This window comes from Agelaius tricolor, unplaced genomic scaffold, assembly GCF_023055355.1.
Source record: "Agelaius tricolor isolate 1412-34295 unplaced genomic scaffold, bAgeTri1.0.p SCAF_33, whole genome shotgun sequence".
NCBI lineage: Eukaryota > Metazoa > Chordata > Aves > Passeriformes > Icteridae > Agelaius > Agelaius tricolor.
This window is the reverse complement of record NW_027269293.1, coordinates 2,090,845-2,118,236: the sequence shown is the minus strand read 5'-3', so window position 1 is coordinate 2,118,236 and position 27,392 is coordinate 2,090,845. Positions and strand designations below refer to the sequence as shown.

Here is a 27,392-nt window from a genome sequence, read left to right as displayed (position 1 = left end):
CTCTGCCTCAACCCCCCCCAAGCCCTGAATTCTGACCCATTCTTTTCCCCAGATTGAGCTTTTCGGGAGCACGTGGTGCTGCTGGCACTGAGAAGTTGGGAGCAGCCCCATGTCCCTGTCACTTGCTGCACCCCCACAGTGGCTCTTTGTCCCCAACAAACCGCCCCAGTTGATCCCAGTAAGAGCAAACAACATCCAACCATCCCTCTGCCAGGGAAACAGCCCCAAAAGCAGCAGATCCCGGGAGGAGAAACAGCCCCAAAAGTGGCAGATCCCGGGAGGAGAAACAGCCCCAAAAGTGGCAGATCCTGGGAGGAGAAACAGCCCCAAAAGTGCCAGATCCTGGGAGAGGAAACAGCCCCAAAAGTGGCCAGTTCTGGATAGGAGGGGAAACAGCCCCAAAAGTGGCAGATCCTGGGAGGGGAACAGCCCCAAAAGCAGCCAGTTCTGGATAGGAGGGGAAACAGCCCCAAAATCATTAGGGTCATGGGAGGTGGCTGCATCCCGTCCGCATGTCCCCATCCCTGACACAAGGACGCAAGTGCCACCATGGCACTGCTGCCCCTGGGGGCTCATGCAATGGGGGGCACATGCAGTGGGGTTCCCCAGCAGAACATCTCCCCCCAGCCCAGCTGCTTTAGGGGAAGCTGCACCCCCAGCACATCCCAGAGCCCCCGTTACCCTTGGATGCAGCCACGGTAGCCAGCGAGTGCATGTAGGGCGTCTCCCAGCGCTCCATCACCGGCTTGCCCAGGATCTCCAGGTGAGCATCGGGCTCATCGTAGCCCGCCCTGGCCTCCCTCCAGGCTGCCCTGCAGTCCTCGCCCTCGGTGAAGATCGGCCCTGCTGCCGCTCCAGAGCTCATGGCTGCAGGAGGAAAGTCCAGCTGGACAGGGAGGGAGGGAGGGAGAGAAAGGGCCACCGGGCTCTTGGCTGGCTTTAAATAGCCCTGCTGGAAAGTGCTGAGTGTGCACAGCCGGCTGGGGCCCCTCCGGGGATCGGGGGCCCTTATCGGGAATGGGAGCCCTTATCGGGAATGGGAGCCCTTATCAGGAACAGGGCACCACGGGGCTGCCAGGCCGGAGGGGTCACCAGGGTGTCCCCGCTCATGGGCAATGGGACCCCTGGGATGGGAAATAGGATCCCGGGGATGGGCAGTGGGATCCCTGGGACAGGCAATGAGGACCCTCAGATGGGCAATGGGATCCCCAGGAAGGTAAATGGGACCCCCCCTGGGATGGCCAATGCGACCCCGGGCATGGGCAATGGGACGCCAGGCATGGGCAATGGGGACCCTGGGATGGGAAATGGGACCCTGGAATAGGCAGTGGGATCCTGGGAAGGGCAATGGGATCCCCTGGGATGGGCAATGGGACCCTGGAATAGGCAATGGGATCCCGGGATGGGCAATGGGGCCCCCGGGATGGCCAATGGGATCCCGGGATGGCCAATAGGACCCCCGGGATGGGCAATAGGACCCTGGAATAGGCAATGGGATCCCGGGATGGCCAATAGGACCCCCGGGATGGGCAATGGGACCCTAGAATAGCCAATGGGATCCCGAGATGGCCAATGGGACCCCGCGGAGGCCCCGCCCCCCCCGCGCGCGCGGACTGCCCTTCCCGCCGGCCCCCGCGCGCGCGCGGCCACGCCCCTCTCTGCCCCTCCCAGGGCGCGGCCCCGGAGACCCCGTAGCGAGGGACGGGTGCGCGCGCAGCGGCGGCGCTGAGGGAGCGCGAGCGCGCGGCGGGGGGGGCCGGGCCGGGCCGGGGGCGGCGGGGGGGGAACCGGGACACGGGAACCGGGACACGGCCGGGAGCGCCCGCCCGCGGCCCCACGACCCGCCGCTGGCACCGCCGCCACCGGAGGGAAGAGCCGGGCGCGGCCCCGGAGGAGTCGCCGCCATGAACAGCGTGGGAGGCGCCGATGAGATCGGGTGAGAGGAAGGGGAGGGCAGCGCGCCGGGACGATGGTGCGAGGTTCGGTCACCTTTTCCCGCAACCTCAGCAGAGCGTCCCGCCGGAGCTCCCCCGGGCCGGGGGGCTGAGCGGGCACCGGTGGCGGGCTGGGGTGGGGGAGGCGTTAAGGGGGAGCCGGTCCCGGGCCGGGGGTGCTGAGGGGGGGCCGGTCCCGCCATGTTGGGGCCGTGAGGGCGCACACACCCCCCCCCCTCACCCCCCCTCCCGTCACGTGACCGGCGCGCGCGCGGGGCTGCGGCAGGTGCGCGCGCCCAAGGTCACCCGCCCGCGGCGCTTCCCGCGCCCGCCCGCACCGGATCCCCCCGCGTCCCACCTCTGCCCCTTCGGGCCCTCCTCTCCTGTCACCGGACGCGGGGACGAGGGGCAGGCGGGGTGGACAACACGCCGGTCGAGGGAGGGGATTGTCCCGCTCTGCTGGTGCGGCCTCACCTTGAGTCCTGCGTGCAGTTTTAGGCGCCACAGTATAAGGAGGATACTGAGGTGTTAGCGTGCAAAGGAGGGCAGCGGGCGTGGGGAAACCTTAGGAGAAGCGGCTGAGGTTACTTGGTGTGTTCAGCCTGGAGGACTCTGAGGGGAGATCTCATCGCAGTTTAAAACTTACTCGTGAGGGGAAGCAGAGGGGCAGCTCCGATCTTTGCTTCACCCACCAGTGACAGAACCCGAGGGAACGGCTAGAGCTGTGTCCGGGGAGGTTTAGGGTAGCTCTCAGGGAAAGGTTTTTCCCCCGCAGGGTGCTGGAGCACTGCCCAGGCTCCCCAGAGAATGGTCTCGCCCTCGAGGCTGCCAGAACTCCAGGAGCGCTTGGACAACGCTGCCAGGGACAGGGTGGGATTGTTGAAGAGTTTTTGTGCAGGGCCCGGAATTGGTCTCGATGGTCCTTGAGGGTCTGTTCTGTGATTCTGTGACTCCGCTGGGGACCTTGTTCTGGTGACTCATCAGGGCCCCCCCGAGGGGCTTGCGGTGAGGAAGGGAAAGGTGGTGGGACAAAGGTGGCACCACGAGCCTCCCCTCGCCCTCCGCGTCCCCCTCAGGGCTGCCGTCCCGAGCTCCCCTGTGCTGTCCTCTGCCCGGGATGTTCCAGGTGGGAAAATCCCGGTTTTAAGCGTTCCCGGGGATTTTGGGGCTTCAAACAGGAAACCCGACACTGATCTGGTTCTTCTGACGGGCTTTTAGAATCATAGCAAGGCTTGGGTTGGGAGGGACCTTAGAGATCATCCAGCTGCACTCAGTATTATTCTGCTTGAGAGCTGTACCCTGGTGACATTGAAATGATCAGGCTGCAGGCTTGGGCACGGTAGAACTCAAGGTAGCAAAAACCAAATTTAAAAAAATCCTTGGCTGGTTCTTCCAGTGCAAGTTTTGGCACTTCAGGACTGGTATTTGCCCATCAGGACTGGTCACCTTGTTTGAAACTGGAAACACGAACCACTTGTCCCATGCTGCTTGCACTGCTTTGTAAGCTGCTTATTTACTGCATGCTCTTAATTTGTAAATCCTAAAAGTGCAGGAGGCAGGGCAGGTGATTGGAATCTCACATTGGAATGGTTTGGGTTGGAAGGGTCCTTAGGGATGATCCAATTCCAGCACACATTGCATGAGGCCTGTTTAAATCAGTGGGTTTTGCTCTGAAAGTGTTTTTATTTGCTCCTGGGCCTTGTCTGGTGCCTTGTGAGAGACCTGATCAGGTCTGACTTCCTGAGCTGTAGGTGAGTGCCAGGCTCCAGGTTATTCCATGGAATATCAGCTCCCCCCTGAGCAGGCTGGGCTGTCACAGAGTTGGTTCCCAGTCACAGGCTGTGATCCTTCAGAGCTGTAATCAGATTGGGAACTATTGGGGGTTAAGCAGAGAGGGGAATTTTCTTTATTCTTCTCCTCCAAAAGCGCTCAGAGGGAAGATGAGAGCACAGAACAAACTCAGCTGCTCCAGGCCTCAGAAGGAAACTCTGGTTTAAAGCTGTTGTGAGAGGCAGGTCTGGATGGGAAGTTATGAATTCAGCTGCTTTTCTAGGCAGAGATTTTCAGAGAAAGTACCTAAGGAAGCTCTGAGCCTTGCAGGTGTGTTGGCATGGGTAGGGAGGGGCCTTGTGAGTGTTATTTGTTATAATTAATTAATTAATACTTGGGGCTGGTTTGGATAAAGAAAGGTGCTGATCTTGATCCTTTTGTCCTGCAGCTAATGGGGGCTGTGCTGAGGTGTTGATCAGAGCTATTAATCAAACCCCAGATTATTTATGTAGGCAAAGAGTTCGTGCTTTTGTTGGTTTTACAATACCTGTATATGCTTTTTTTTACTGATCCTGACTTGATTTGCTCCAGCAGCAAGCGTGTTTATGGCAACAGACAAGAAATTAGCAATGAAAACAAGAAATTAACAATGAAAACAAGAAATTAGCAATGAAAACAAGAAATTAGCAATGAAATTCTCCCCGGAAGTAGGGAGGCAGAACACTTGGTTAAAACTTCTGATACAGCTGCAGCTTCTGAGGAGTCCTTATCCCACTTTGTGCTCCCGAGGTGATCCCTGTGGGGAATTCTGCTGCTTCAGGGCTGTTGCACCTGTCAGGATCTCATTGGACAGACTCACCTGCCCGAAAGCCAGGCTGGTGCTTTGTGCTGAGTGGCTCTGCATTCCAGCAGGGATGGAGTGTGGTGTCCTCCAGCCTGTAAATTTGGAGCTTTATGGAGCTGTGGGCTTTGGGGTGGTGTCAGCAGGTGTGAGCTACAAACATTGAAGAGCAGCAGGGGACACTCAGCAGGGGCTGCAGCTTCTTCCCAAGAGGCAGCAGCAGCCTCTGCTCTGTGGGAGCAGGGGCAGAACCTGAGGCTGGGGCTGTGCCTGCCTGGGGAGGTTCAGGTTGGACATCAGGGAAGGTTCTTCCCCCTGAGGGTGCTGGGCACTGCCCAGGCTCCCCAGGGAATGGTCCCAGCCCCCAGAGCTCCAGGGGTGCACAGGGTGGGATTGTTGGGGTGTCAGTGCTGGACTCAATGCTCGTGGATCCCTCCCAACTCAGGATATTCTATCAGTTTTATACATTTCTATTCCTTGAATAGCTGCCAGCCCATTAGAACCAAAAGTTGTCTGGGATGGAGCGTGGGTGAGACCTTGGGGAGGGCTGGTGGTGCAGCAGGAGCACTCACACACCCATCCTGCCCCACAGCTGTACCATAGCACATCTGGATTTTTGGGAACTTTGGCCCTGCTCAGTGCCTTCAAACCTTGGAGGATCCCAAGGCAGAGGATTCCTGGCTTTTGGTATTCCACAGCCTGTGTATAAAGCAGGGCTGTGGATTTCCATACAGCTGCTGCAGCTGGCCTTGAGCTACCCAGCTTTGCTGTTTCAGTCCATGCAGGGTGACTACAAATAATTCATGGTGGAATTGGAAGGTTTCAGTGACCTCCCTCCCTGCAGACAGCTTGGTGTTCTCTCAGAACACAGCTGGTACTTTTACAAGCATGTAAAATCAATTAATCCTTTATACCAAACTATCAAATTTAGTTAAAAACACCCCAAAACAAACCAAAACCTCAAAAAAAAATGTCACTAACACATATCAAAACATTATTGTGAATATAGCAGTAGATCAGCTGGTTTTACTTTGCTATTAGGAAATTAGAGTTACTTATTTTCCTAAAAAATAACAGCACAGCAGAGGGTTTGTGGCCTGTGTGTGGGGAGGGAAGGTGGTCAGGGGACGATGGTGGGGCCACCTTGGCCAAGCCTGGACCTGTTGCTGTGAACTGGCTGCTGTTGCACAAGGCCCTGAGCCCGTGCCAGGAGCCAGAGCTCTGCCAGAGGGAGCTGAGGGCACTTCTCCAATCCTTGAGAGAAACTTGGTCATGCCCACAGAAAACAGGGAGAGAGGGCAGGGGTGCAGGGCCTGCTCTGAGAGCAGCAGGGCAGGGGTGCAGGGGCTGCTCTGAGAGAGGGCAGGGCAAGGGTGCAGGGCCTGCTCTGACAGAGGGCGGGGGTGCAGGGCCTGCCCTGAGAGAGAGCAGGGGTGCAGGGCCTGCCCTGAGAGAGGGCAGGGGTGCAGGGCCTGCCCTGAGAGAGGGCAGGGCAGGGGTGCAGGGCCTGCCCTGAGAGAGGGCAGGGCAGGGGTGCAGGGCCTGCCCTGAGAGAGGGCAGGGCAGGGGTGCAGGGCCTGCCCTGAGAGAGGGCAGGGCAGGGGTGCAGGGCCTGCTCTGAGAGAGGGCAGGGCAGGGGTGCAGGGCCTGCTCTGAGAGAGGGCAGGGCAGGGGTGCAGGGCCTGCCCTGAGAGGGCAGGGCAGGGGTGCAGGGCCTGCTCTGAGAGCAGCAGGGCAGGGGTGCAGGGCCTGCTGTGAGAGGGCAGGGCAGGGGTGCAGGGCCTGCTCTGAGAGCAGCAGGGCAGGGGTGCAGGGCCTGCTGTGAGAGGGCAGGGCAGGGGTGCAGGGCCTGCTCTGAGAGCAGCAGGGCAGGGGTGCAGGGCCTGCTCTGACAGACGGCAGGGCAGGGGTGCAGGGCTGCCCTGCTGCTCTCAGGGAGGGCTGGCACGTCCTTTAGCATGATGATAAGGCAGCAGTGACACTGAGGGCTGTCTGTGCCTCACATGCCAGCAGCTCAGTTGTTTGCTGGCTGCTCAAGGAGATGCTTTGATCAGTGCTTAACAGTTGCTCTGTTTTTGTGAAAGACGAGACTCGTGTCACGTCTGGGCCTGTGACTTAGGGACAGAATTTGCCTCAATGGATCAAGGCTCGTAGGTGCTGTGTAGTGTTGGATTTTGTCACTCTGCTGGTGCAGAAGGGCTGTGACATGATGTCCTATCACAGAGAAGTGAATCAAAGTGGAAAGGGGCAGGCTGGTTTTGTCAGTGAGCTGCCCTGCTCCACAGGAACTTCCAGCTGCAAGGCTTTCACTTTCCTGGTAGTCCCAGTGCACCTGCAGCTCTTACTGGGGCTGACTGGGCTCTCTCTGCCATTACCTGCCCCTGAAGAGAGCAGGTGAGAGGAAGTTCAGTATTTTTTTTTGTTAGGAGAAATTCAACTTTGCCCATGTAAGTGAGGATGCAGGAATTTCCACCACCCTCAGCTGTACTCTGGTATAGGTGAAGGCAAGAAGAAGACAAAGCAAGGATGTGGTTTTTTCTCTTTGAGGTCTGGTGGAGAACCAGAGGGCATCCTCCAAAAATAAACTTTGCCAGTGCTTGTCTGTGCAGAGCCACGGAGCCGTTAGCAGCAGAGTTTTTCACAGAATCACACAATCTCCTGGGCTGGAAGGGAAGCACAGGGATCATCAAAGCCCTGCACAGACACCCCAACAATCCCTTCCTGTCTCTGAGAGCCAGTGTTCAAATGCTCCTGGAGCTCTGACAGCTTTGGGGCCGTGCCCATTCCCTGGGGAGCCTGGGCAGTGCCCAGCACTGTCTGGGGTAGAGCCTTTCCTGATACCCAGCATGAGCCTCCCCTGACACAGCTCCAGCGTTCCCTGGGTCCTGCCCCTGCTCTCAGAGAGCAGAGGCTGATGCTGCTCCTCAGGAGGAAGCTGCAGACAGCTCTGAGGGTGTTTTTGGGGTTGGTACTGACCAAGTGTTGAGGTGGCTCTAACCAACCTTTAATTACTGAGTAAATGACTGCTGGAAGTTTTGGCACACCCAGGAGTTGATAAAGAGCTGCAGAACTGGCGGCCTGGCACAGAGCTCCTGTAGCACCTGCCCAGGCCCTTGGGCGTGCTGGGACAGGAAACCCTGCAGATTTGGGTGCTCTTTGCAGAGCAAGAGTTGAATCAGTGTTGAGCAGTTCAGTTTGGGGTTTAGCCCTGACTTTCTCACCTGCTCATCGCTGTCTCGAAACTGGGGTGTACGATGGTTTCACAAGTGCTGCTGGATTAGTGCTGCTCTGGTATTTAGTACCTGCTGCACTGGTTTGACTTCTGTCTCAGGCCTGAGCCTGGCAGTTCTGCTTTTGCTTTCACCCCTCCAGAGGTGCTGGCAGCCCAGTGAGTGCTTTGTGGGGAGGGAGGAGCAGAGAGCAGGGATGGAGGAAGGCTTTGGTTTCATCAGCAGCTCTGACTATGGTGCCAGCTTTGTAGGGTGTGTTGGAGGTCCTGGTACCCCCAAACCTGGCCAGAAGAGCTGAGCTGTGCCTTCAATCAGATGGAGCATCTGCTGTGGCCCCTAAAGCTGCCCTGTGCTTTGTTTGCAGGAAGCTGTTCGTGGGTGGCCTGGACTGGAGCACGACACAAGGTGAGCAACAGGCACTGGGCCATGGGGAAAACCCAGCCAGGAGCTCTTCACAGCCATTGCTGTGGGGAGGAGATTGGGCTGAGGGCCTCCTCCTCTGCTAAGTAATAAAAAATCCTGTAGAGACAACTCAGATATATGATTATATATATATATTTTTTTATATATGTTAATACTTTTAGGTTTATATTATTTGGTGCTGAAGTTTTTGTCAGCTCAACAGACAACCCTTTTTATAATCACTTTCCTGCTGGTTTCCATTTGTATGAGTGGAAATAAACTGTTGTCTGCCATTTGTTTACAGGAAGTAGGATGTGATCATTTTCAAAAGATGAGTTTGAAGCTGTGTTCCATGTTTGCTGATCTGTTGTCTCATAATTGCAAACACAGTCTGGTGTTGTTAATATCTGGCTCTGTTTAATACTTGCTTTTTTTTCTTTGACAGAAACTCTTCGTAGCTACTTCTCCCAGTATGGAGAAGTTGTAGACTGTGTAATAATGAAAGACAAAACAACAAATCAATCTCGAGGATTTGGATTTGTCAAATTTAAAGATCCCAACTGTGTGGGAACAGTGCTGGCCAGCAGACCTCATACGTTAGATGGCCGAAATGTAAGTTACTTTTGTGTTATTTTTTTTTTTCTTGCACCAGATTCAAAGATTTGCTTTAAATTCTGGCTCCTTATTTGCAGAGTGTCAGAGTTAACCTGGCTGTTGGTTTAAATGATTTCTTGTAAGGCAGCTCTTAACTCCATGGCTTGTGTTGTTTGAGCTCTGAGGAGCTGCATGTCAGCAGGGCTGGGTTCAGCTGCCACAAATGTAAATTTTAGAGGAAAATTCTGCTGAAGTCTGACCAAAGTGGAACTTTTCCAGATTGATCCAAAGCCATGCACACCTCGGGGGATGCAGCCGGAGCGGACACGGCCCAAGGAAGGATGGGTAAGGAAAGATCCTCTGGAATTGCTTTGCATTACATCCATGTTTAAAGGCAGAAGGCTGTATGCAGAACTCGAGTGTAAAGCTCATTTCTAAACAGTGTCTTTAATTTAGATTTCCATGGGCAGGCTCTGTGCAGAGCAGTGTCAGTTTGGGTGTGGTGTTTCCCAAGCTTTTAGTGATGCTTTTTTAGTGGAGTTGTTCAGATTGGAGAGCACTGGCAGGGCTGATGCTGTTCAGGCCCACTCCACACCCTGCAGCTTCACCAGATTTCAGTTTAGAATGAGTCAATGGCCTCAGAACTCAGGCCCAGGATTCCTGGTCCTCTGAAGAACAGGGGACACTGAACCTCTGAGCTCTGAACGTGCTTCCCTTTCATGCCTGGGAAACTTCAAGGCTGGAGCTCTCCTCAGCCTGCCAGAGCCCATTGTTCATGGTTCAGTGTAAAATGATAGAAGCAGCCACCCTTATTGTTCTTCTGACTGAATTTTCTCCTCCTTGATTTAGCAGAAAGGATCCAGGAGCGATAACAATAAATCCAATAAAATTTTTGTTGGTGGGATTCCTCATAACTGTGGCGAGACAGAGCTCAGGGAATACTTCAAGAAGTTCGGAGTGGTGAGTCCTGGGGGGAAGGTGCCTCCTCTCACATTTCCTCAAGCTGTCAAATTTGGGGGTAATTTGGACAAATGGCTGGAGGGGCACCTGAAGCATTTTGTGAGAAACTGTAGTGGACATTCATCATCTGGAAATGTCCCTTGGCAGAACCTGCTGCTCATGTGGAATTTGCTTTGCTGCTTCTGTCTCCTCGTGTTTAAGTCTACCTGATGCATTATTCTGTCCCTTCTTCCAAAAACTCCTGAGGTGCCTTAAGAATGATTCTTTTTATTATTATTATTATTATTTTCACCCTTACCCCCCTTTCTCTTGATAACTTTCAGCTGGGCAATTAAAAATGTCTGCTGATTATTTTTTGGGAACAGTGAATGTCTCAATGGGCTGGATTTTAAGATCTTGGTATTTAACTGTGTGTACAGATAGGTTCAATTTGGGTCTCCTGCCATTGTTTGGGGAGCAGTGGCTGCTTTCAAACCATCTGGAATCTCAGTTCTGATGTCCCTAGAACCTCCATTCTGAGACAAACTGCTCCTCATGCACCTTCTTTAATTCAGTTTGTAACCTTGGACTGAAATGACTGTATCTTCTCTGGTTTTTTTTTTAATTTTGTTGTTATTTAGTTTTAATTCCCATTTATCCCAGCTCTCACTGCCCTCAAGGAAGTGAGGGCATATGATAAACTACTGAATTAAATAATGCAGCTGTGAATAAGTTTGAGGAAGTTAAAGATTGTGTGAGTTAAATTCAGGACTGTGCTGGTAAAAATGAACTTAATTAGCATTTAGTGTAGTTTTTGATACTTTTTTCAATAGCCTTTTTCTGACATTTCTTAGTGGCAGCAAAGGATTTATTGAGAAACCAATTCTTAAGTTTATCAAATTAAATCAGTGTTTTAAATTCCATTAAGCTAATTCATTTAAAAACACAAAAAGCAATAGCTAACAACTGTTTCTTTAGCTTGAAAGGCTGCAGTAGAGTAATAATAAAAACAGGGAGCACGTTCCACAGCTGTGGGATGTAGTTTCAAAAGGCTCTTCCTCACAGACTTGGCTTTCCAGCTGTGCCCTGGATGCTGGGGAGATACAGGGTATGTCCTGCAGGTGTAGAAGGCAACAGCCACAACTGTAAGTGCCCTTCAAAGTAAGTAGTAGCACTTTACTCATAGTATAGAAATCAGAAAATCTTCCTGGAGTTGTAACGAGTCCCTTTGGAGCAGTGGAGTCTCACAAATGTTTTGTGGCCACGAGAGTGAAGAGCCCAAGGCAGGCACTGATTTTTCAGCCCTGGTAATTGCTGGGTCATTAAGGCCAAGGTGAAGAGGACCCAAATGGACCAGGGGAGGGACAAATGTGGCACTGAATGTCCCATGGCATAATCCCCACGTGGATCCCCAGTAGGATGTGCTCAAGTGAATGCAGCAACTCAAACCCAAATGTTTTCTAGCTGGAAGTAAAGATAAAATCGTGTCAGACTTTAAACTCATTTTTGCTCATGAGTAAAAATATCCTCAGATTGTCTTGAAGATGCAATTTTACAAAATCACACCCATTTTGTGACCACTTCTCTGCATCTGAGAGATTTCAGAGCAGTTCCCTTCAGCTGTTTGAATGTTGACATAAACATTACACCTCAGGTTTTGTTTAAATTGTAGCTCACTGTGGTGCTCATTCTGAGAAGAATAATCCTGAAGCCTTTGAACAGCTTGCAATTTCCATTTTTTCTTTTTTTAGGTTAAAATCCCACTGATACTGCTCATCCAGAACTTAGAGGGGTTTTGTAAAGCTTTTTAAAGCATTGCTTTAACTGGTGCTCCAGTAATTCAATCAGAGGAGCCCTGCATGTTCCTGGAGGTCCTTGCAGCTCAAGCTGCTTTTCATGGCAAAAGTGAAAATGGTTAAAAATGGGGAAAATCATATTTTAAAAAGCTAAACAAACCTTTGGGGTGTGTAACAGGCCATAGAGTGGGTACAAACGGTGCAAAAGCTCAGTGTTAAATTCAAATGTCAAGTGTGATGAGACAATAGAGATGAGCTCAGGCTTTCTCAACTCCCAGGAAGAGCAATATTCCCTATTTTTGTGCTGTTGCTGGGATGATGGCTGCACTTGGCTTGTGCTTTGTGGGTAGAGAGCAGGAACCAGCTGGTGGTGACTGTTCCAGCCCTCCCCTTGTAGCACAGGGAGTAGAATTTCCCTTCTCTCTTCCAGGTCACTGAAGTTGTAATGATCTATGACGCAGAGAAACAGAGGCCCCGAGGTAAAGGCTGATCTAGTTTGTCCTTGAAATTTCTTCATACTCTCCTATAGTCAGATGGCAAACTATTTCACACCATCAGAAAAGGTAGATTTTTTTTTTTTTTTTCCTCCTATGTTGCCTCAGGAAAAAGAATAATTCACTGGGCAAACATCACTTCAAGTCTAGACTCTTCATCTCCAGCTTCACTTGGGTCTGTGCATTTCAACTTAGATGTTTCATGCTCATTGATGGGTTGGGGTTTTTTTAATATTTGAATGAAATTTGATTCTCAAGTCACTCCTGTGGCTTAAGGTACTTTTGAGGGGGGAAAAAATCAGCAGATTTTCCTCCTGTTGCACATGAAAGGTACGTTGGGTCTGTAAGTGCATGTGGGGTGCTCCAGCCAGAGCACGAGACAGGACAGAATCCATCCATCACCTGCTTTTTGTTTTGGTTAAATGGCTTCACCTCAAATTAAAGAAAAACTCTCCTGAAACAACACAAAATAATTCTGAAATATATATATATATATATATGTATATTTTTAATTGGGATATACAATTCCTGTATACCAGATTGCTTTTTAAGAGGGGAGGAGAATAAAAAACCCCAAAAACCTGAAAGATTTGCTAGATATTGAATCAAGCTGGGAACCTTTGGTCAAAATATGAAGCAATTCCATGTCACCCACGTCCCTTTGCATCCACCATTTGTTTGCCAAGGAAGAGGCAAGATTTTGGCACGTGAAGCTTAGCTGTGCTCCCACCCTGTAGCATGTTGGACATGCTAGAGAATAGTTTGCCATCTGAACTTTTCATTTCTCTTCTGCTTCATTATTAAGAAATATATCCTTCACTTCATATTTATTAAGCTGTTAAGTCTTAGTTTTATTTTTAATTTAGACATACATCCTTAGTGACATATTTAAGTGTTTCATAGTAAAGTATGGTAATGTTAAGTAAGTTCTTTTTTTTGTTTCTTTTCTCTCTGTGAATTGTTGGACTGTGATTAACGATATCTCTTTAGATTTCTTCTCTCTAGGTGATAATTTATCACAGAGGTACAGGCCAGTTCCGCAGTCAGAGGAGGGACGGGCTTTGTCTTTTATTGGAGTGTAAACGAAGTTTCAATATATTTGTTTTTTTGTTTTCTTGCTTTAGCTACCCTAATCTTCTTCCAGCAGATCCCTTTGATTTAAGCAGCACATAAATTCATCTGTTTCAATGCTTTAGAGCAGCTGGTTTTGGATAGAGGAGACAAAGGCACTGGCATTCAAATGTAATTTGGGGCTCAAGTTCTAAAATATTTCAGTAATTATTGTATCATCTCTATCTTTGCAATATTTAATCCCAGCCTTGCAGCCTCTGTGCAAAAGGTACTTAAACATCATGCCTGGTCTGGATTAATCCTGTCTCAATTAATGGCTTCTCTGCTTTAAGCTCTACTAAAAGCAGCACAGGCAAAGGAGGGCTTGGGGTGCAAAGCACAAGTGCCAGGTGGGGGAAAGGTCTTGTCTCCACCCACAGAAGACTTTCTCCCCTAATTAATCAGACTTCTTAAGCACTTCTTGAATCCTCTCTCTCTCTGCCTTTTGTTTCTGTGCTGTTCTGGGCTTTTTTTAGTGTGCTGACTAACACATCTCCCAAAATGGCCCTGGCAGTCCCTGGGGGTGCTAGGAAAAATTCCTCGAGTTTGTATTGGGTACTCCTGGTTGTGCATCCCAGAACACATTTTCTCTTGCCTTTTTCTCTGTGTTCTCTTGCTGTTCTGTCCCCTTATCCTTTTAATAATTGTAGATAAAATTCCAGAGGCCAGTTCAGTGCCATCTCTCCTCAGTCCCTTCTGAATTTTGCCTTTTCCCATTCACTTTACCACCCTTCCTGTGGGAGTGCACATTGCTTTACTGGTAGGAGGAGGGAACATGATCCCTGTTCTAATCCCTGTAGCATCCATTCACCTCCAGCTCCTCAGGAGGCACCAAATTCTCAGGTGATGTCCTTGAGGAGCTGCCTGGGGTCAGGTGTCCACGTGATCTTTGCTTCCTCCCAGTCCTACCTGCTCCTGCCAGCTCTGCCTCAGCCAAACTCTTCCCCAGGTGATGTCCTGTCCTGTCCCCCAAGCACAGCAGCCGTGGCACATCTCTGAAGGAACCAAGTGGCTTTGGTGCACTCTCAGCCTCTCCTGGTTCCACCAGCTGGGAAGGGATTTCCAGGTTCTTGCTTTGTCTGTTCTCCTCCTCTCTTGGCTGCAGACCAGCTCTGTCACTCTGGTTTGCTCCTCTTGGATTCCTGCTGGATGCAGTTCATTTCTCCAGCCTTTAACAGAGTCCTGTCCTTCAAAAGCTAAAGCTGCAGGTGGTGGATTTCATCACTCCTGCTTAAAACTTCACCTTGGAGTTTTGCTGTGCTACTCTGATTTCTGTACTCTTCTTTATCTTGTGCTGTCTGACCCTTTTAAATCCCCTTTTTAAAATTTATGTATTGCTTTTCTCAATGACCTCTTGCCCTCCCTGTTCCCCCCCTCCAACCCCATCCCACAATCTATTCCCCTCCTTTAGCTTTGGAATCAAATTTAACAACAACCTTCACATCCAGATGGAATCCATTGTTTTTCTTCCCCATCTCTTTTTAGACAAAGGCTGGAATACTAAACGTGATTTAAATACAAACACTTTTCCTTTGGCTCCAACCCTCGGATTTCTGGTTAACTCAGACAAATATATTGTGATGAAATGCTGCTCTCAGCTTGGAGGCTGCTTTCATCACAGCTCCACAAAACTTCGTTTATACTGCCAGTCTCTTGTGTGTGGGAAATGCCAAGTTTTTTCCTTTTTATTTTCAGTTTATTTTAGTGATGTCTTTTGCTCTTGTTGCTGACAGCAGAATTTGACCTGCTGGAATCTATTTTGGCCTGTATCTTTGTGTATTTTTATATATATATATATATATAAACTTTCTCTACACTAGGCCTCTTTGGGCTTACCCAACACAGTTGGATAAGCGTGGAGAGACATTCCCGTGCTAGATCTGTATTCTGTAACGCTTTAGAGCAAGATTTGGCTGCTGTCAGCACTAGCTGCAAAGCAAAAACGCAAACCAAGGGGGAAATCTTGGGTTTCAGAAAAGCAGAACCGCATCCATGTTCCATAAACGCTTCCCACGCCGCACCTCGGGTTTCTTTTTCTAATTTTTATTGCTCTCCCCCCTTTCCCCCCCTCCGTAGCTAATCCAAAGAATGGCACAATTCCTGTACTGCATGTGTCCCTCCCTGCCCTGGGTTGTCCCCACCAGCAGCCAGGGGGTGATGGCATGAAGCAGCCGCCTTGTCCTGGGGATTAACCACTATTTTGCCACTCTCTCGGCTGTGTCAGCAACTACAACCTACGTGCAGTGGTTCTCAGAGTCACCTCCAAAAGAGGAGCTTGGCCTCCTTTCCCAGAGTTTTTTTCTCCAAGCATCAAAAGCTGCTGGATCCAGCTGAGCTGCCAGCAGCCAGGGCTGTGGTCAGGTGGAAGGGGATGAGCCGCCCATTGGGAAGTTTTGTGGATTTTTTCAAAGGAAATCAATAGGAAATACAAGAAATGAAACGGATTCAGGACGTGGCAGCAACACCACGTTCTGTGTGAGCAACACCTCACAGGGGGCTGCCTTGTTGGGAAGGAGTAACACCTGTTCTGTGCTTTTTCTCCAAGGTGTGGAAAACTTGAGAACCTCTGATGTAGGTTGTTAGTTTCTGAAGCTTCTCATTCATCCATGGAGTGGTAAAATTTCTCATGCTTTAACAGCTACATTTCAAAACTAACTTTCTTTTCTATGGAAAATATTCCCTAACTGGAAGCTGGGCTAAGGGATTGGGAGGAAGTTGCTTTGCAGCTTTGGGGAACAGGGATATATGATAGGTTTTCCTTGGGAAATTAGCCTGAATCAAAGGGAGGAGCAGCAAAGTTGTTTGACTTCAATCTGCTATCCCACAAATCTTTTGATTTTAGCAGTTTTTTTTCCATTTCCTGGTAGGTGGATGAGGAATAAAATCAAATTAAAAGCCGGTTAACGAGCTCAGTTCGAAGCTGCATGCGCACAATCGAGAACGAGGCACTAAAGCCTCTTCACAGGAAGTATCCATTGCAATTTCCTCAGAGTTTTTGCCAATTGAACACAAGTGTCGTTATCTGAAACCCCTGCTTGAACCCTTGGTCTGCCCCTAATACTGTTCATCATCCTGTTTTGTGTCACAACACCCTGCTACCTTGATTCACTCTTCGTCGTTGGCTAGGTTTTGGATTTATTACTTTCGAGGACGAACAATCAGTGGACCAGGCTGTCAACATGCATTTTCACGACATCATGGGCAAAAAAGTGTGTAGTTGTAGTTTTATTTTACCTTAAGAAAGAACCAAGTCTTGGGCAACGAGCGATTTCACTGGGGAATCCAACTGAATTGTTGATGGGAGAGCACAGCAGTCCAAATTCAAGGCTTTATCCATGGAGGTGGGGAAAGTCTGAGTTTGTGGAGAAGGGCAGTGAGGATGGGGGCAGCCTGGGGAAGGGAGGGATGGAATCCTGAGGATTCAGGCTGTGGGCTCTGCTTGGGGTGAGGCCTTGTGTGTACAGACCTGGGGGCTGCTCTGGCTGAGCAGATGAACTGGGATCATCGTCTCTGGGGTGAACTGGTGCTCACTGCCTCTGCTTTGAGCACTCTTGTGGTGCAAGGAGAGAAATCAGCCATTTCCAGCTGTTGGAAAAGCAGAATCCCAGTGAAATCCGAGTTCTTCAAGGCTTGGTTTAAGATACCACTCCTTCAGATGTGTACTTGATACTCAAATCTTGAGGTGGTGTCAGACGATCTGCTTTATATAATCTTAAACTTTAAAAGAAAAAGGGAGAAAAAAAAACATCCTGAAGGATTGGTTTTTTAAAAAATTGGGTCACTTACTGTGAAACTTTGATACCAACCCACGTACTCTATATAGTATTTAACCACAATGCAGTTAAGTGACCTCTGGTTGTTTCATCTTCATACTGTGTTGTCAGCAAACGGGGCTTGGATAGGCAGGAATTTTTTAGGCTCCTTTGATGTTACTCAGCAAGGAACATATTTTTACCTGTGGAAGAAAAAAAACAAAAACCCAAACCTAAAAGCAAAATAAATTGTTGCAGGACACCCAAGTTTTAAAAGAGTAATTTAAAGAGAAATGAACCACAGGAAATTCTGGTAAATTTAAGTCCTTGCACGGCTTTAAGGTACATCCAGATTTTAAACTAAATGTTAAAACTGCTAAACTTGAAGTGAGGGCGTTCAGGGAGACACAGAAGATTCTCACATTCCTTAAATTATGTGCATTGTATGAGTTTTTAATTGTCTTTAAAGTCTTTTATCTGCTGATATTTCATAAGCCTTTCCTTAGCTAGCAAGGGACACACTCACTCTGCATATCAGTGCAGTTCTGGTTCATTTTGCAGTGTAATGATGCCTTTAATTGCTGTGAACCTGTTTTGGGGTGCAGGGCTGGGTGGTTCCCTGATAATGGGAACAAAGGAATGGACTTGTGGGATCCAGAACATCAGTTCTTGGTTCCTGGTGTGATGCTCCCAGGTGGAGTAAATCACACAGGGGGGTGTAAGGATCACCTGTATCCCCCCCCAGTATTCCCTGATCTGCCCTTGGGATTGCCTTCAGCAAAACCCTCAAGTGGGAGCTGATCCCACAAAGCAGCAGATCCAAATGGGAACAAAGGATGAACATCCCCAGGGTGCTGGGAGAGGATGGAGAGCCCAGTGTGAGCCTGCATGTCCCCTCATTGCTGCTGACACAGCACTGGGACTTGGAGGTCTGTGTTCCCCAAACAAACCCAATTCCAAACTGAAATAATTGATTTTTGCCCTTTCTCCCCCCCCTTTCAGTGACAAAAATAAATAAAATAAAATCAGGATTCAGGGATTTTTAGTTCAGGTTAAAAGAGTTGCCTCAGTTCTTGGGGTAAGCTGGGCTCTAGGCAGGTGTGGAATTTGAACCTCCCTATTGCAAAGGGAATTTTCAGTCCTCACTTTGGCAGTTCCCTGCTTCCAAGTGTGCACTGAAAAATTAATGGGATTCTTCCACAAGGATTAATGAGCTCCAGATCCCCTGCTCGCTCCTTCACTGCCTAATCATGCCTGCTTTAAAAATGGTATCTCTGTCTTTTTGGTAATTAAAAAGGTATTGCTGAAATGAATCCATATGTTGTTGAAAGGAGGGGGAAAAAATTAAAATTGCAAGAAGGCCTCTGCTTTTGTAAGCAATAACCGAATTCCCTCAAGGCAAATGTGTTAAGACTCATTAATTTGAGTCCTTTGAAAAATTCCCTTGGTTCCTCTGTGGAAGGGCCTTGAGCTGACAGAGATTTGGTTACTGTCATGTCTCATGTCCTTGGGGCATTGGCAGGGGGGGTGTGGGGGGCTTTGTCCTTGCCTTGTGCCTGTTTCCTGTTTGTTCTCCAACATGAATGGCTTTTAAGACATGGCAGGAAGAATTCTGAATACTTTATTTTCCATACTACTCAGGCCCATTGATGATTGAGATTTATTTTCTTTGTACTCTGGCACCCATTAAAATTAATCATGAAAAAAAAAAAGCCTCAAATTCAGCGAGTGCTGAGAGGGTTTCATTAAATCAGAACTGGATTTTTTTTTTTTTTTTTGAGAGGTTTATGTTGAATGTGCAGCTTATTTTAAGTAGGTCAAATGCACTTATTCCATGGCTGGGAACACTAGGACATTTTATCTTGGAATGAAATAAGTTAAGCACTGTGGTTACTGATTTTTAAAACAGGAAGGGTTTTGTTACTGACTTAACACAGTATGAAGATTGCTTCTTATTGACTCAACTGTCCATTTTTATTACTTGCATGTTTGTTTACTTTTTTGTTAGATGTAATGTAAGATTCTCTTATCACATCCATTCCCTCTGACATTGTTTGAGTTAACTGAGATTCTTTAAGCGTTAGCCTGGGGAAGGTAAGTCTTTATCTTCCATTAGACATTTAAATAAAATCTTAAGTTTAAAAAAAAATACAACAATACAAAAAAAAAATCTCAAAAAATGTGTGTTTCTCAGGTATGAGCAGAGCTGAAATTGCAGTTAGTTGGGGTGGGTTAAACTGTCACTTCCAAATGGACCCCAAACATGTTTGGTTAAAGCATTAGTACCCTTTTTCAGAGCAGCCTCTTCACTCAAAATTCTGGTTTTTTAACTGAAAACATCATCTTTGTATCTCCTGCCTTGAACATGAAATCAGTCTGTCATTAATGTCCAAGATTCTGCTGGTTTAGGTGCAGAGCTGCTGTAAGAGGGTACTGCTGTTTTAAGATTAAAGCCAACGAGACTGAAGCGATTTGTAGGATGCTTTTCTCGGAATCCCTCAACAGTAGGACTTGTAATTCCTTACCATCACCTACACTGTACCTGAGAAACATTGTAAATTACTGGCCTTAAGTTTTAATAATTAAGTACTTAGACATAAGTCATAAGATGCTAAGTGTAGTCTTAAGTGTACCTGCGGGTGTGTGTGAGGGGCCGGGGGGCGCGGGGCCCCCCCAGCCCTGCTGAGCGCTGCCTCTGTTTGTTCAGGTGGAGGTGAAACGCGCCGAGCCTCGGGATAGCAAGAGCCAAACTCCGGGGCCGCCGGGGGCCAGCCAGTGGGGGAGCAGGATCATGCCAAGCGCTGCCAACGGCTGGGCAGGGCAGCCCCCTCCGACCTGGCAGCAGGGCTACGGCCCCCAAGGTACTGCCCGCCCTGACAGGGTGCCAGCCTCTCCTTGTCCTGCCTTTCCAGCTCGCTCCACTTGGGTTTTCTGGGCTAGATGTTGTTTCCAGCTTTACTTCCCTTAGAGCACCCCAAGGTACTGCCCGCCCTGACAGGGTGCCAGCCTCTCCTTGTCCTGCCTTTCCAGCTTGCTGCACCTTGGTTTTGTGGCCTAGATGTTGTTTCCAGCTTTACTTCCCTTATAGCACCCCAAGGTACTGCCCGCCCTGACAGGGTGCCAGCCTCTCCTTGTCCTGCCTTTCCAGCTTGCTGCACCTTGGTTTTGTGGCCTAGATGTTGTTTCCACCTTTATCTCCCTGATAGCACCCCAAGGTACTGCCCGCCCTGACAGGGTGCCAGCCTCTCCTTGTCCCACCTTTCCAGCTTGCTCCACTTTGGTTTTCTAGTCTAGGTGTTATTCCCAGCTTTATTTCCCTTATAGCACCCCAAGATACTGCCCAGGGTGCCACCCCCTCCCTGTCCAGCCTTTTCAGTTCGCTCCACTTCGGTTTTCTGGTCTAGATGTTGTTTCCAGCTTTATTTCCCTGATAGCACCCCAAGGTGCTGCCCAGGATGCCACCCCTTCCTTGTCCCACCTTTCCAGCTTGCTGCACTTTGGTTTTCTGGTCTAGGTGTTGTCCCCAGCTTTATCTCCCTGATAGCACCCCCCATAGATTTCCACCCCCCATAGATTTCCACCCCCCAGTCCTTTGTGAGGTTTTTCCACTGCTTTTCCCAAAAATCTGTTTCATTGGCAGAAGGCAGTGCCAGGCCTGGCACGTGTCCCACCTGTTCCCTTTGGAGCTGCCTCTCCCCACATGGAATCCCCGTGGGTTGGGGGAACTCAGAGAAGGTGTTGGGAAGGCTCCAGCTGTGACTCCAGCACAACACCCCAATGCCAAATTTGGCTGATAAATGGCTTTTCAAGGATGAGACAGTTTCAAAGGAAGTTATCAGGAAAATCTGAAAGGGATGAGGGGGAAATGAATGGCCTTGACTTTGAATTTTATTGCTTAATGTAGCTTGGGAAAGCACCAGGCAGCTCTGGTGCAGGGAGCACTCAGTGCACACCAGGAGCCCTGCAGGGCTCGGGAGCAGCCTGGGTTTGATGGCTGCAACCCCCCTGAGATTCCAGAGGCAGGATAAACATGCTGAGTTCATCCAAAGACAATTTTGATAACTTCTGGAGAAATGCAGAGGGGTAATTGAGTTGCTGTGACTTGCTTGCTTTGAGAGATGAGAAATGTTCACCTGGGGGGGCCGCAGGGAGCGTGGCTGCTCCATCCCCGCTCCGTGGATGGAAATGCAGCACAGGGATTGCTCATTTCCCCACGGTGCTGATTAACTTGAAAGCTGCAGCTGAGGGTTGACATTGTGCACAGATGTGCTAATCTGCAAACTGAGAAACTCCCATTATTTTCCATGCAGTGATTAGTAGGGAAAATGATATCTGATCTCCTGGAAAGATTAATGTCAGACACGAGCACATTTATCCTTCAATCTCAGCGCTGCACAAGGGATGGGAAGGGCTTTTTTATGCTTCAAAAACTGCAAAAATAACTCAGATAAACCTGGTAGTAAATTAAGAATCCCTTGGATGTGTAGTCTGCTGAGGTTCTCCAGGGTTTTGTTCTCTGTAGTGCTGTAATTTCTTGCACTTGGTATGTGGCAGCTCTCGAATGCTCCATCTGATTTGGGTTTGGGAACTGCTGTCTTTACTGAGTGTCATTTGCTGAATGATTCAGAGTCTTTCCAGAATTGCACATTCAGAAATAGTCCCACAATGTTGCTTAGGCCATAAAAATAGCTCTATAAGGGACACAGGGAGGATACCCAGTCTATCCCAGAGCCAAATCCTTCTTCTTGCATCATCCCTGCTCCAGAGCACGCAGCTTCACTGATGTCTAAGGCTCTTTTTTTGTTCTGTTGTAGGGATGTGGGTGCCAGCTGGACAGGCAATTGGTAAGTACATTATATGGGACCAATTCTGAAAGGAAAAAATCCTCCCAAGCACAGGGTGCAGCTTCTTTGAGCATTCACAGTGATTTTTGGATTTCTGTAGGATTTAACCTACATTTAAAAGCTTGATTGAATTTGTCCTGCAAGAACAGAGGGGAAGACAGTGGCTTCTTAGCAGTTCAGTAATGGGAGCTGACACACATCCTGCTGTTCCAGCCACATTAATTTGTTACCAAGGGATTACATGCTAAACTGCAATTATTTACAGTGGGGATACTTGGAGGACAAATATTTCCCAAAGTGAGGATTCATAGAAGGCTGAACCTGTTTGAAATGCACCCAACAGCCTTACCCCATCTAGAGGAAGCTGACTCCAGCAGCAGCTCCTTGCTATTCACCTGCTTCAGGTTTTGGTTTTCTCTTCCTTTTCCAGGTGGATATGGACCCCCTCCTCCAGGCAGAGGAGCTCCTCCCCCACCACCACCATTTACCTCATACATTGTCTCCACACCTCCCGGGGGATTCCCACCTCCACAAGGCTTTCCACAGGGCTATGGCACCCCTCCACCATTTAGTAAGTGACCCCCAGGAGCTGGAGCACATCCAGCTTTTCCTCATTGTTTGCTGGACTTGGATTTCCCCCTGTGTTTCACCTATCCTTAATTATTTTTCTCAGATTATATATTCAGAGCTATAATTAACTATAGCATTATTTTTTTTCTTGGATTATTTTATTCTTGGATGCAGTAATCATTTCTGTTCTCTAGTTTAAATCTGTGTTGCTAAATGAATTTAGATATATTGTGCACCATTGTCAGGACATCAGAGAGAAAACTTAAAGCTCACTGTTGGTGACCAGGGCCAAACACAGGCAGGGGTTTTTGGAGGAGCTGAAGGAATTAGGATCACAACTGGGACTGGAAATACAAATAGGATTTTAGCACCTGCCTCTCAGGCCACCCTTTCAAAAGTCTCTTGCAAACCTGGTTTAAAGAAGGTGGAAAATAGTATCCAGTTATCTTGAGATACTTTTTCCTCCTAAAATCCTGGATAATTTGGCTTCCTCCCCACTTCTGATGTCTGTAAGCACAGTTTGGCCCCAGTTCTGCTTTATCCCTTTCTCTTTGCTCTGCCTTTGGGGGGACATTTCTCCCACCTGTGCAAGGTGTTGAGATCTTTGGGCTGTGGGGGTGACCAATGTGTTGAGGTGAATCTGTGCAGCCACTGGTCCCAAACACCTGGGGTTTAATGGCCTCAGAAATGTTGGTTTTAAATGGTACCTTCTCTGAGGCCAAGCAGGATGTTGATGTTCTCCTGTTCTGTCCTTGCAGGTTTTAGTTATGGTGCTCCACCTCCTCCACCTGACCAGTTTGCCCCCCCTGGAGTCCCCCCTCCACCTGCCACTCCAGGGGCAGCACCACTCGCTTTTCCTCCACCACCACCACCATCTCAGGCAACTCAGGACATGAGCAAACCCCCGACTGCTCAGCCAGAATTCCCTTACAGTCAGTTTGGTGAGTAACTGCTGCAAGTCATCCCCTTTCCCTTTAGTCCTGGCTGCACAGTGTTGGACACAGTTTGCTGCAGGCACTTCTCCAGGATGGGAATGCTCCCACCAGCTCAAGCCGTCCTTAAATCATGCAATGTTCTAGCCAGAGGGAATTTTCTTAGCTCTAAAGTGTTGCTTTTGTGCTGTAAAATAAGCTTCAGGGATTTGTGCACTGCCAGGATGAATTCCTGGTTTCCACTCTCCCCAAACCTACAGCTAAAACTTCCACTCCAAGAGCTTCACAGAGCTTGTAGTGAACTTTTTTATTTTTGTGTCTCCAGACCTTGGAGAACAGACTTGAAGAGTAAAAGCAGCATGGAGAGACAGGCAGTGCATGTGTAAGGATCCAAACCTGATGCCTTTTCCTCCCTTTTCTCATCCCTTCCCCATCTCTCTGGAGGTGCAGTTCTGTGCAAAGCTTTGTTGTGCTCTGTAGGAAACTTTGAGGTAGAAGGCACTGAGCTAACAAGTTTTACAGCAGGCAGGCAGTGCTACAAAAAACAAATTCTTTTTAAAATTGCTAGACAAGTGCCTGTGCTCCAGAGGAAAATCTCTGTTGCTGCTCCCTGAGGGAGCTCAGAGGGAATTCTCATTCTCATCTTGCTCCTCTCAGCCCCGTTTCTCAGCAGTGCTCTCCAAATATCTCTACAGAAACCTCTCCAAAGAGCTCTGTACTAATGGTTTTTTTAAGGGATTGTAATTGGTCAGTTTTTACTTCTGAAGGGAATTTTGCATGCAGCAGCCTGTGGATTCAGGCTGTTCCCTGCTGGAACACGTTCTCCACGTGGTAGTGCTGCCTCAAGTTCCTGCAGAAACTGCTATGAGATGAAAACTTCACAACATTTATTTAAATAGATAATATTCAAAGTTCCAGCAATGTAAAGCAGCCTCTGAAGGAAGATGAGCCTTTGAGATGTGTTTGTGAAGCAGCATGTTCTCATGTTGATGAGTTTGAAATGTTTTTTCATTTGTTTCTTACACACCTGATTTCATGGATAGTTTTGCCCTTGGTGACTCAAAAGTTTTTCTTGTTCTGCCAGAACTTGGCTCTTTGCAGACTCTTTTTGGAGTGGGTTGGACTCTTCTAAATAAAGCACAAATCCCTGCACAGCCAGTTACATCAGTGAGGAGCAGCCAGGGTTTGGGATGTGTTGGAAGTTTAGGAAGGATCTGATGGAGAAGGACTCTTCATCTGGGGCTGTGGTCACAGGACGAGGGGAATGGCTTCAATCTGGAAGAGAATAGGTTTAGACTGGATATTAGGAAAAACTTCTTCACTATGAGGCTCTTGAGACCCTGGCATGGGTTTTCTAGAGAAGCTGTGGCTGCCCCATCCCTAGAAGTATCCCTGATTTGCATATATTTACATAAATGTGTAAAGCTTGTGGGCTTTTAAGAGCCACACAGTTCCCTAATGAGCATGAGGCAGTGTAAGGTTTATCCTGGGCATTGTCCTAAATCCTTCAGTGTGTGCAGCCAGGGTGAGTGTCAGCACTAACACTCACCCTGCAAAATCAAATTAATTATATTAATTTAAAATAATTAAGAATTCATTGTCTCCGTGCAGTCCCCCCAGTTCTGACTAGGATGGGTTTGTGTGCTCCACACCCTTCAGGCCACACCCCAAAGCTTTGTCTGCGCTCCCAAGGTCGGGCTGAGCAGGGAGGAGGAGCCTCAGGCAGGTCCTGGGAAGATTCCTGGTGTTCGCTGGGGCTGTTGGAGAGGGTGAGAGGCAGGGACAGGGCTCAGGGGTTGGGGTTGGGGTTTGTGTTGGGGCAGTGCAGCTCTTCCAGCTGGGTGAAGCCCCCAGTGAGCTGTGCCAGGCCAGGCTTTATCCTGTGATCCATCCAGGCCCAGGTTTGGAGCCAGGTGCTCAAACCACACAGGGGAGCAGAGCCAGGCATGGCACTCAGTGAGTCCTGAGTGGCTCTGCAGGTGTGTGCTGTGGGTTTGCTTCATCATAAACATCCTGAGCCCTGTGCTGAGCTGTGGTTTGCACCACTGTGCAGGGACAGCAACTCCAGGGTTGTGTTTTTCCACTCCCAGCCTCATCCCTTGGCAAACAATCCCCTTGTAGTTTTAGGCTCCTGCTTATCTGTGTCTGAACAAATGCCAGGAGGAGCATTTGCAGCTCCCAAAGCCTGAGCTCGCTGTGTTTGAGTGCTCATTAGTGCCAGCAAGTCCTTGAGGGACAGGCAGAGCTTGAAATTGAACTGCTGAAGATGTGCTAAGAGACTTTGTTTGGGATTAAGAGAGTTAAACCTGCTCTAAGCCTGTACAGAGAGAGGCAGCACTGCAGAAATGCTCTTGGTAATTAGGAGCCTTAATAGCATCTTTCAGAGCAGGGGCTGGCACTGATGCCAGGATTAAGAATCATATTTAATTATGAGGATTTGAATTAAATTTCTCAATTTCTCACTCCTCTTAATTTCCATCTAGTTGTAAATTCTGTGTTGTTAGCAGGGATTGCAGCCAGTCTTTTCTCTTGGAATAGAAACCCCTGTTTTTCTCCCTATCCCTAAACTCTGCTCACTCCAGAGTGGCCTTCGGTGCAGGTCCCAACCCAAAATCCAACTGCTTCTAAGCACTCCAAAGCTGTGAGCAGATGGTTGAACTGGGATTGCCCCAAACACAGCTCCCCCTTCCTGCACACCTGTTCCCTTCTGCTTTTTGCAGAAAAGGAGGGAAGATCCCTGCAGGACCCCGGAGCTGCTGCTGCTCCCGGGCAGGGAGCGCTGTCAGGGGTGGGATTCACACCCGTGGCTGCTCCTGGAAACTCATCCTGTGCCTTTCCCTTCTCCCCAGGGTATGGGCAGGACTTGAGTGGGTTTGGACATGGTTTCTTTTCTCTTGGAAAGGAAACCCCAGTTTTTCTCCCTGTCTCTAAACTCTGCTCAATCCAGTGCCTGTGGTGCAGGTCCCATCCCAAAATCAAACTGCTCCCAAAGCTGTGAGCAAGATGGTTGAACTGGGATTGCCCCAAACACAGCTCCCCCTTCCTGCACACCTGTTCCCTTCTGCTTTTTGCAGAAAAGGAGGGAAGATCCCTGCAGGAGCCCGGAGCTGCTGCTGCTCCCGGGTGTTGTTCCGCTCCTGGCCAGGGAGCGCTGTCAGGTGTGGGATTCACACCCGTGGCCGCTCCTGGAAGCTCATCCTGTGCCTTTCCCTTCTCCCCAGGGTATGGACAAGACTTGAGTGGGTTTGGACAAGGTTTCTCTGATCCCAGCCAGCAGCCCCCTCCCTACGGAGGCCCCTCGGTGCAGCCATCCAGCGGCCCCCCGGCAGGCGGCAGCGGCTTCGGGCGGGGACAGAACCACAACGTGCAAGGATTCCACCCCTACCGGCGCTAGCCTGGGCTGCCAATCAGGGAGTGAGTGCTGCCCGCAGGGACCTCTGGGCCCAGCTGAAGCCCGGGATCCCAGACTTCTGAACTTGTGACAATCACATTACTTGATGGAAGAAAAACCTAACAACAGTTTTTTTTTTCTTCGGGGGGAGGGCGGGGGTTGGGGGCAGATGGCTTCTGAAGGCAGAGCTGTGGGTGTTTGGACTGCAGTTTTTAAAGATTTTCCTTTCTCTAACCCATCAGCACAAATAAAGAAAATGTCACTGGTTCAAATTACAGGGTTTTAAAAATGTCTTCAGCTTTAATTCAAAACTTCAGGTTTCTTTTTTTTGAAATTATTTTTCCTGAGCCTTTGTTTTACCGTATATTGTAAACTTTTATGTTTAAAAGAAAAAAAAATATATACATTTACAGATTGTGAAATTTTTAAGAGAAATTTTCTACTATGTATGCTGGCTTATTTTTTAATTTAAAACAGGGTTTCCGTGAGTGCTGTCGGAGGCGGGGGAAGAGCTGCAGCCCCTCCCTCCCTCCCTCCCCACGGCAGTGCTGGGGCGGAGGGTTCCGAAACTCTGGGAGTTGACAGAAACCTGCTGAGTGTATTTTGCTGTTTGTTCTGGGGGCGGAGCTGGGCCGGGGCGGGCGCAGGAGCTGCTCAGAGGCTCCACCTGCCTCCCCTTCCCGAGGCCTCGGCCAGATGTGGATTTCCCTCAGGCAAAAAGGTTTTGGTGCGTTTGGCACTGAGCAGTGCCAAGCCCTGGTTTGAATAAAGACAAGAACCTTTGGATTAGAAA

General features: G+C 49.0%; 2 protein-coding genes across 7 annotated transcripts in view; one reads left to right on the top strand and one right to left on the bottom strand.

The window, feature by feature from the left end:
- Positions 1–2,708, bottom strand: part of GAMT (guanidinoacetate N-methyltransferase) — a 4,789-nt gene extending 2,081 nt beyond the window's left edge. Inside the window, exons 1-3 of one of the 4 annotated variants that reach the window (XM_071451739.1) lie at positions 2,581–2,708; positions 2,293–2,498; positions 682–867 (exon numbers count right to left, since the gene is read on the bottom strand). In XM_071451739.1, the coding sequence (XP_071307840.1) occupies positions 682–865 (184 nt within the window). In that variant the 5' untranslated portion in view covers positions 866–867; positions 2,293–2,498; positions 2,581–2,708. Of the gene's footprint in view, positions 1–681; positions 868–1,989; positions 2,153–2,292; positions 2,499–2,580 lie in introns of those variants that run through there. The other 3 variants (XM_071451738.1, XM_071451740.1, XM_071451737.1) reach the window with 3 other exon arrangements.
- On the top strand, positions 1,679–27,392 carry DAZAP1 (DAZ associated protein 1). Of its 3 annotated transcripts, none has more exons than XM_071451728.1 (12): positions 1,679–1,936; positions 8,140–8,180; positions 8,623–8,789; positions 9,051–9,116; positions 9,624–9,731; positions 11,937–11,985; positions 16,237–16,319; positions 19,570–19,723; positions 21,677–21,706; positions 22,137–22,277; positions 23,035–23,217; positions 26,430–27,392. In XM_071451728.1, the coding sequence occupies exons 1-12, from the start codon at positions 1,905–1,907 to the stop codon at positions 26,600–26,602; spliced, it is 1,227 nt and encodes a 408-aa protein (XP_071307829.1). In that variant the 5' UTR covers positions 1,679–1,904; the 3' UTR covers positions 26,603–27,392. The 3 variants fall into 3 exon arrangements, with proteins under 3 accessions (XP_071307829.1, XP_071307828.1, XP_071307830.1); XM_071451727.1 differs by having other exon boundaries at positions 1,681–1,936; positions 9,621–9,731; XM_071451729.1 differs by lacking the exons at positions 1,679–1,936; positions 8,140–8,180; positions 8,623–8,789; positions 9,051–9,116; positions 16,237–16,319 and having other exon boundaries at positions 9,620–9,731.

Bases quoted from the DNA above. Each gene is read 5' to 3' on its own strand.
- DAZAP1 (XM_071451727.1), top strand. From the start codon at position 1,905: ATGAACAGCGTGGGAGGCGCCGATGAGATCGG. The intron at 11,986-16,236 runs GTAAAGGCTGAT...GTCGTTGGCTAG, and splicing joins AGAGAAACAGAGGCCCCGAG to GTTTTGGATTTATTACTTTC. The intron at 22,278-23,034 runs GTAAGTGACCCC...CTGTCCTTGCAG, and splicing joins TGGCACCCCTCCACCATTTA to GTTTTAGTTATGGTGCTCCA.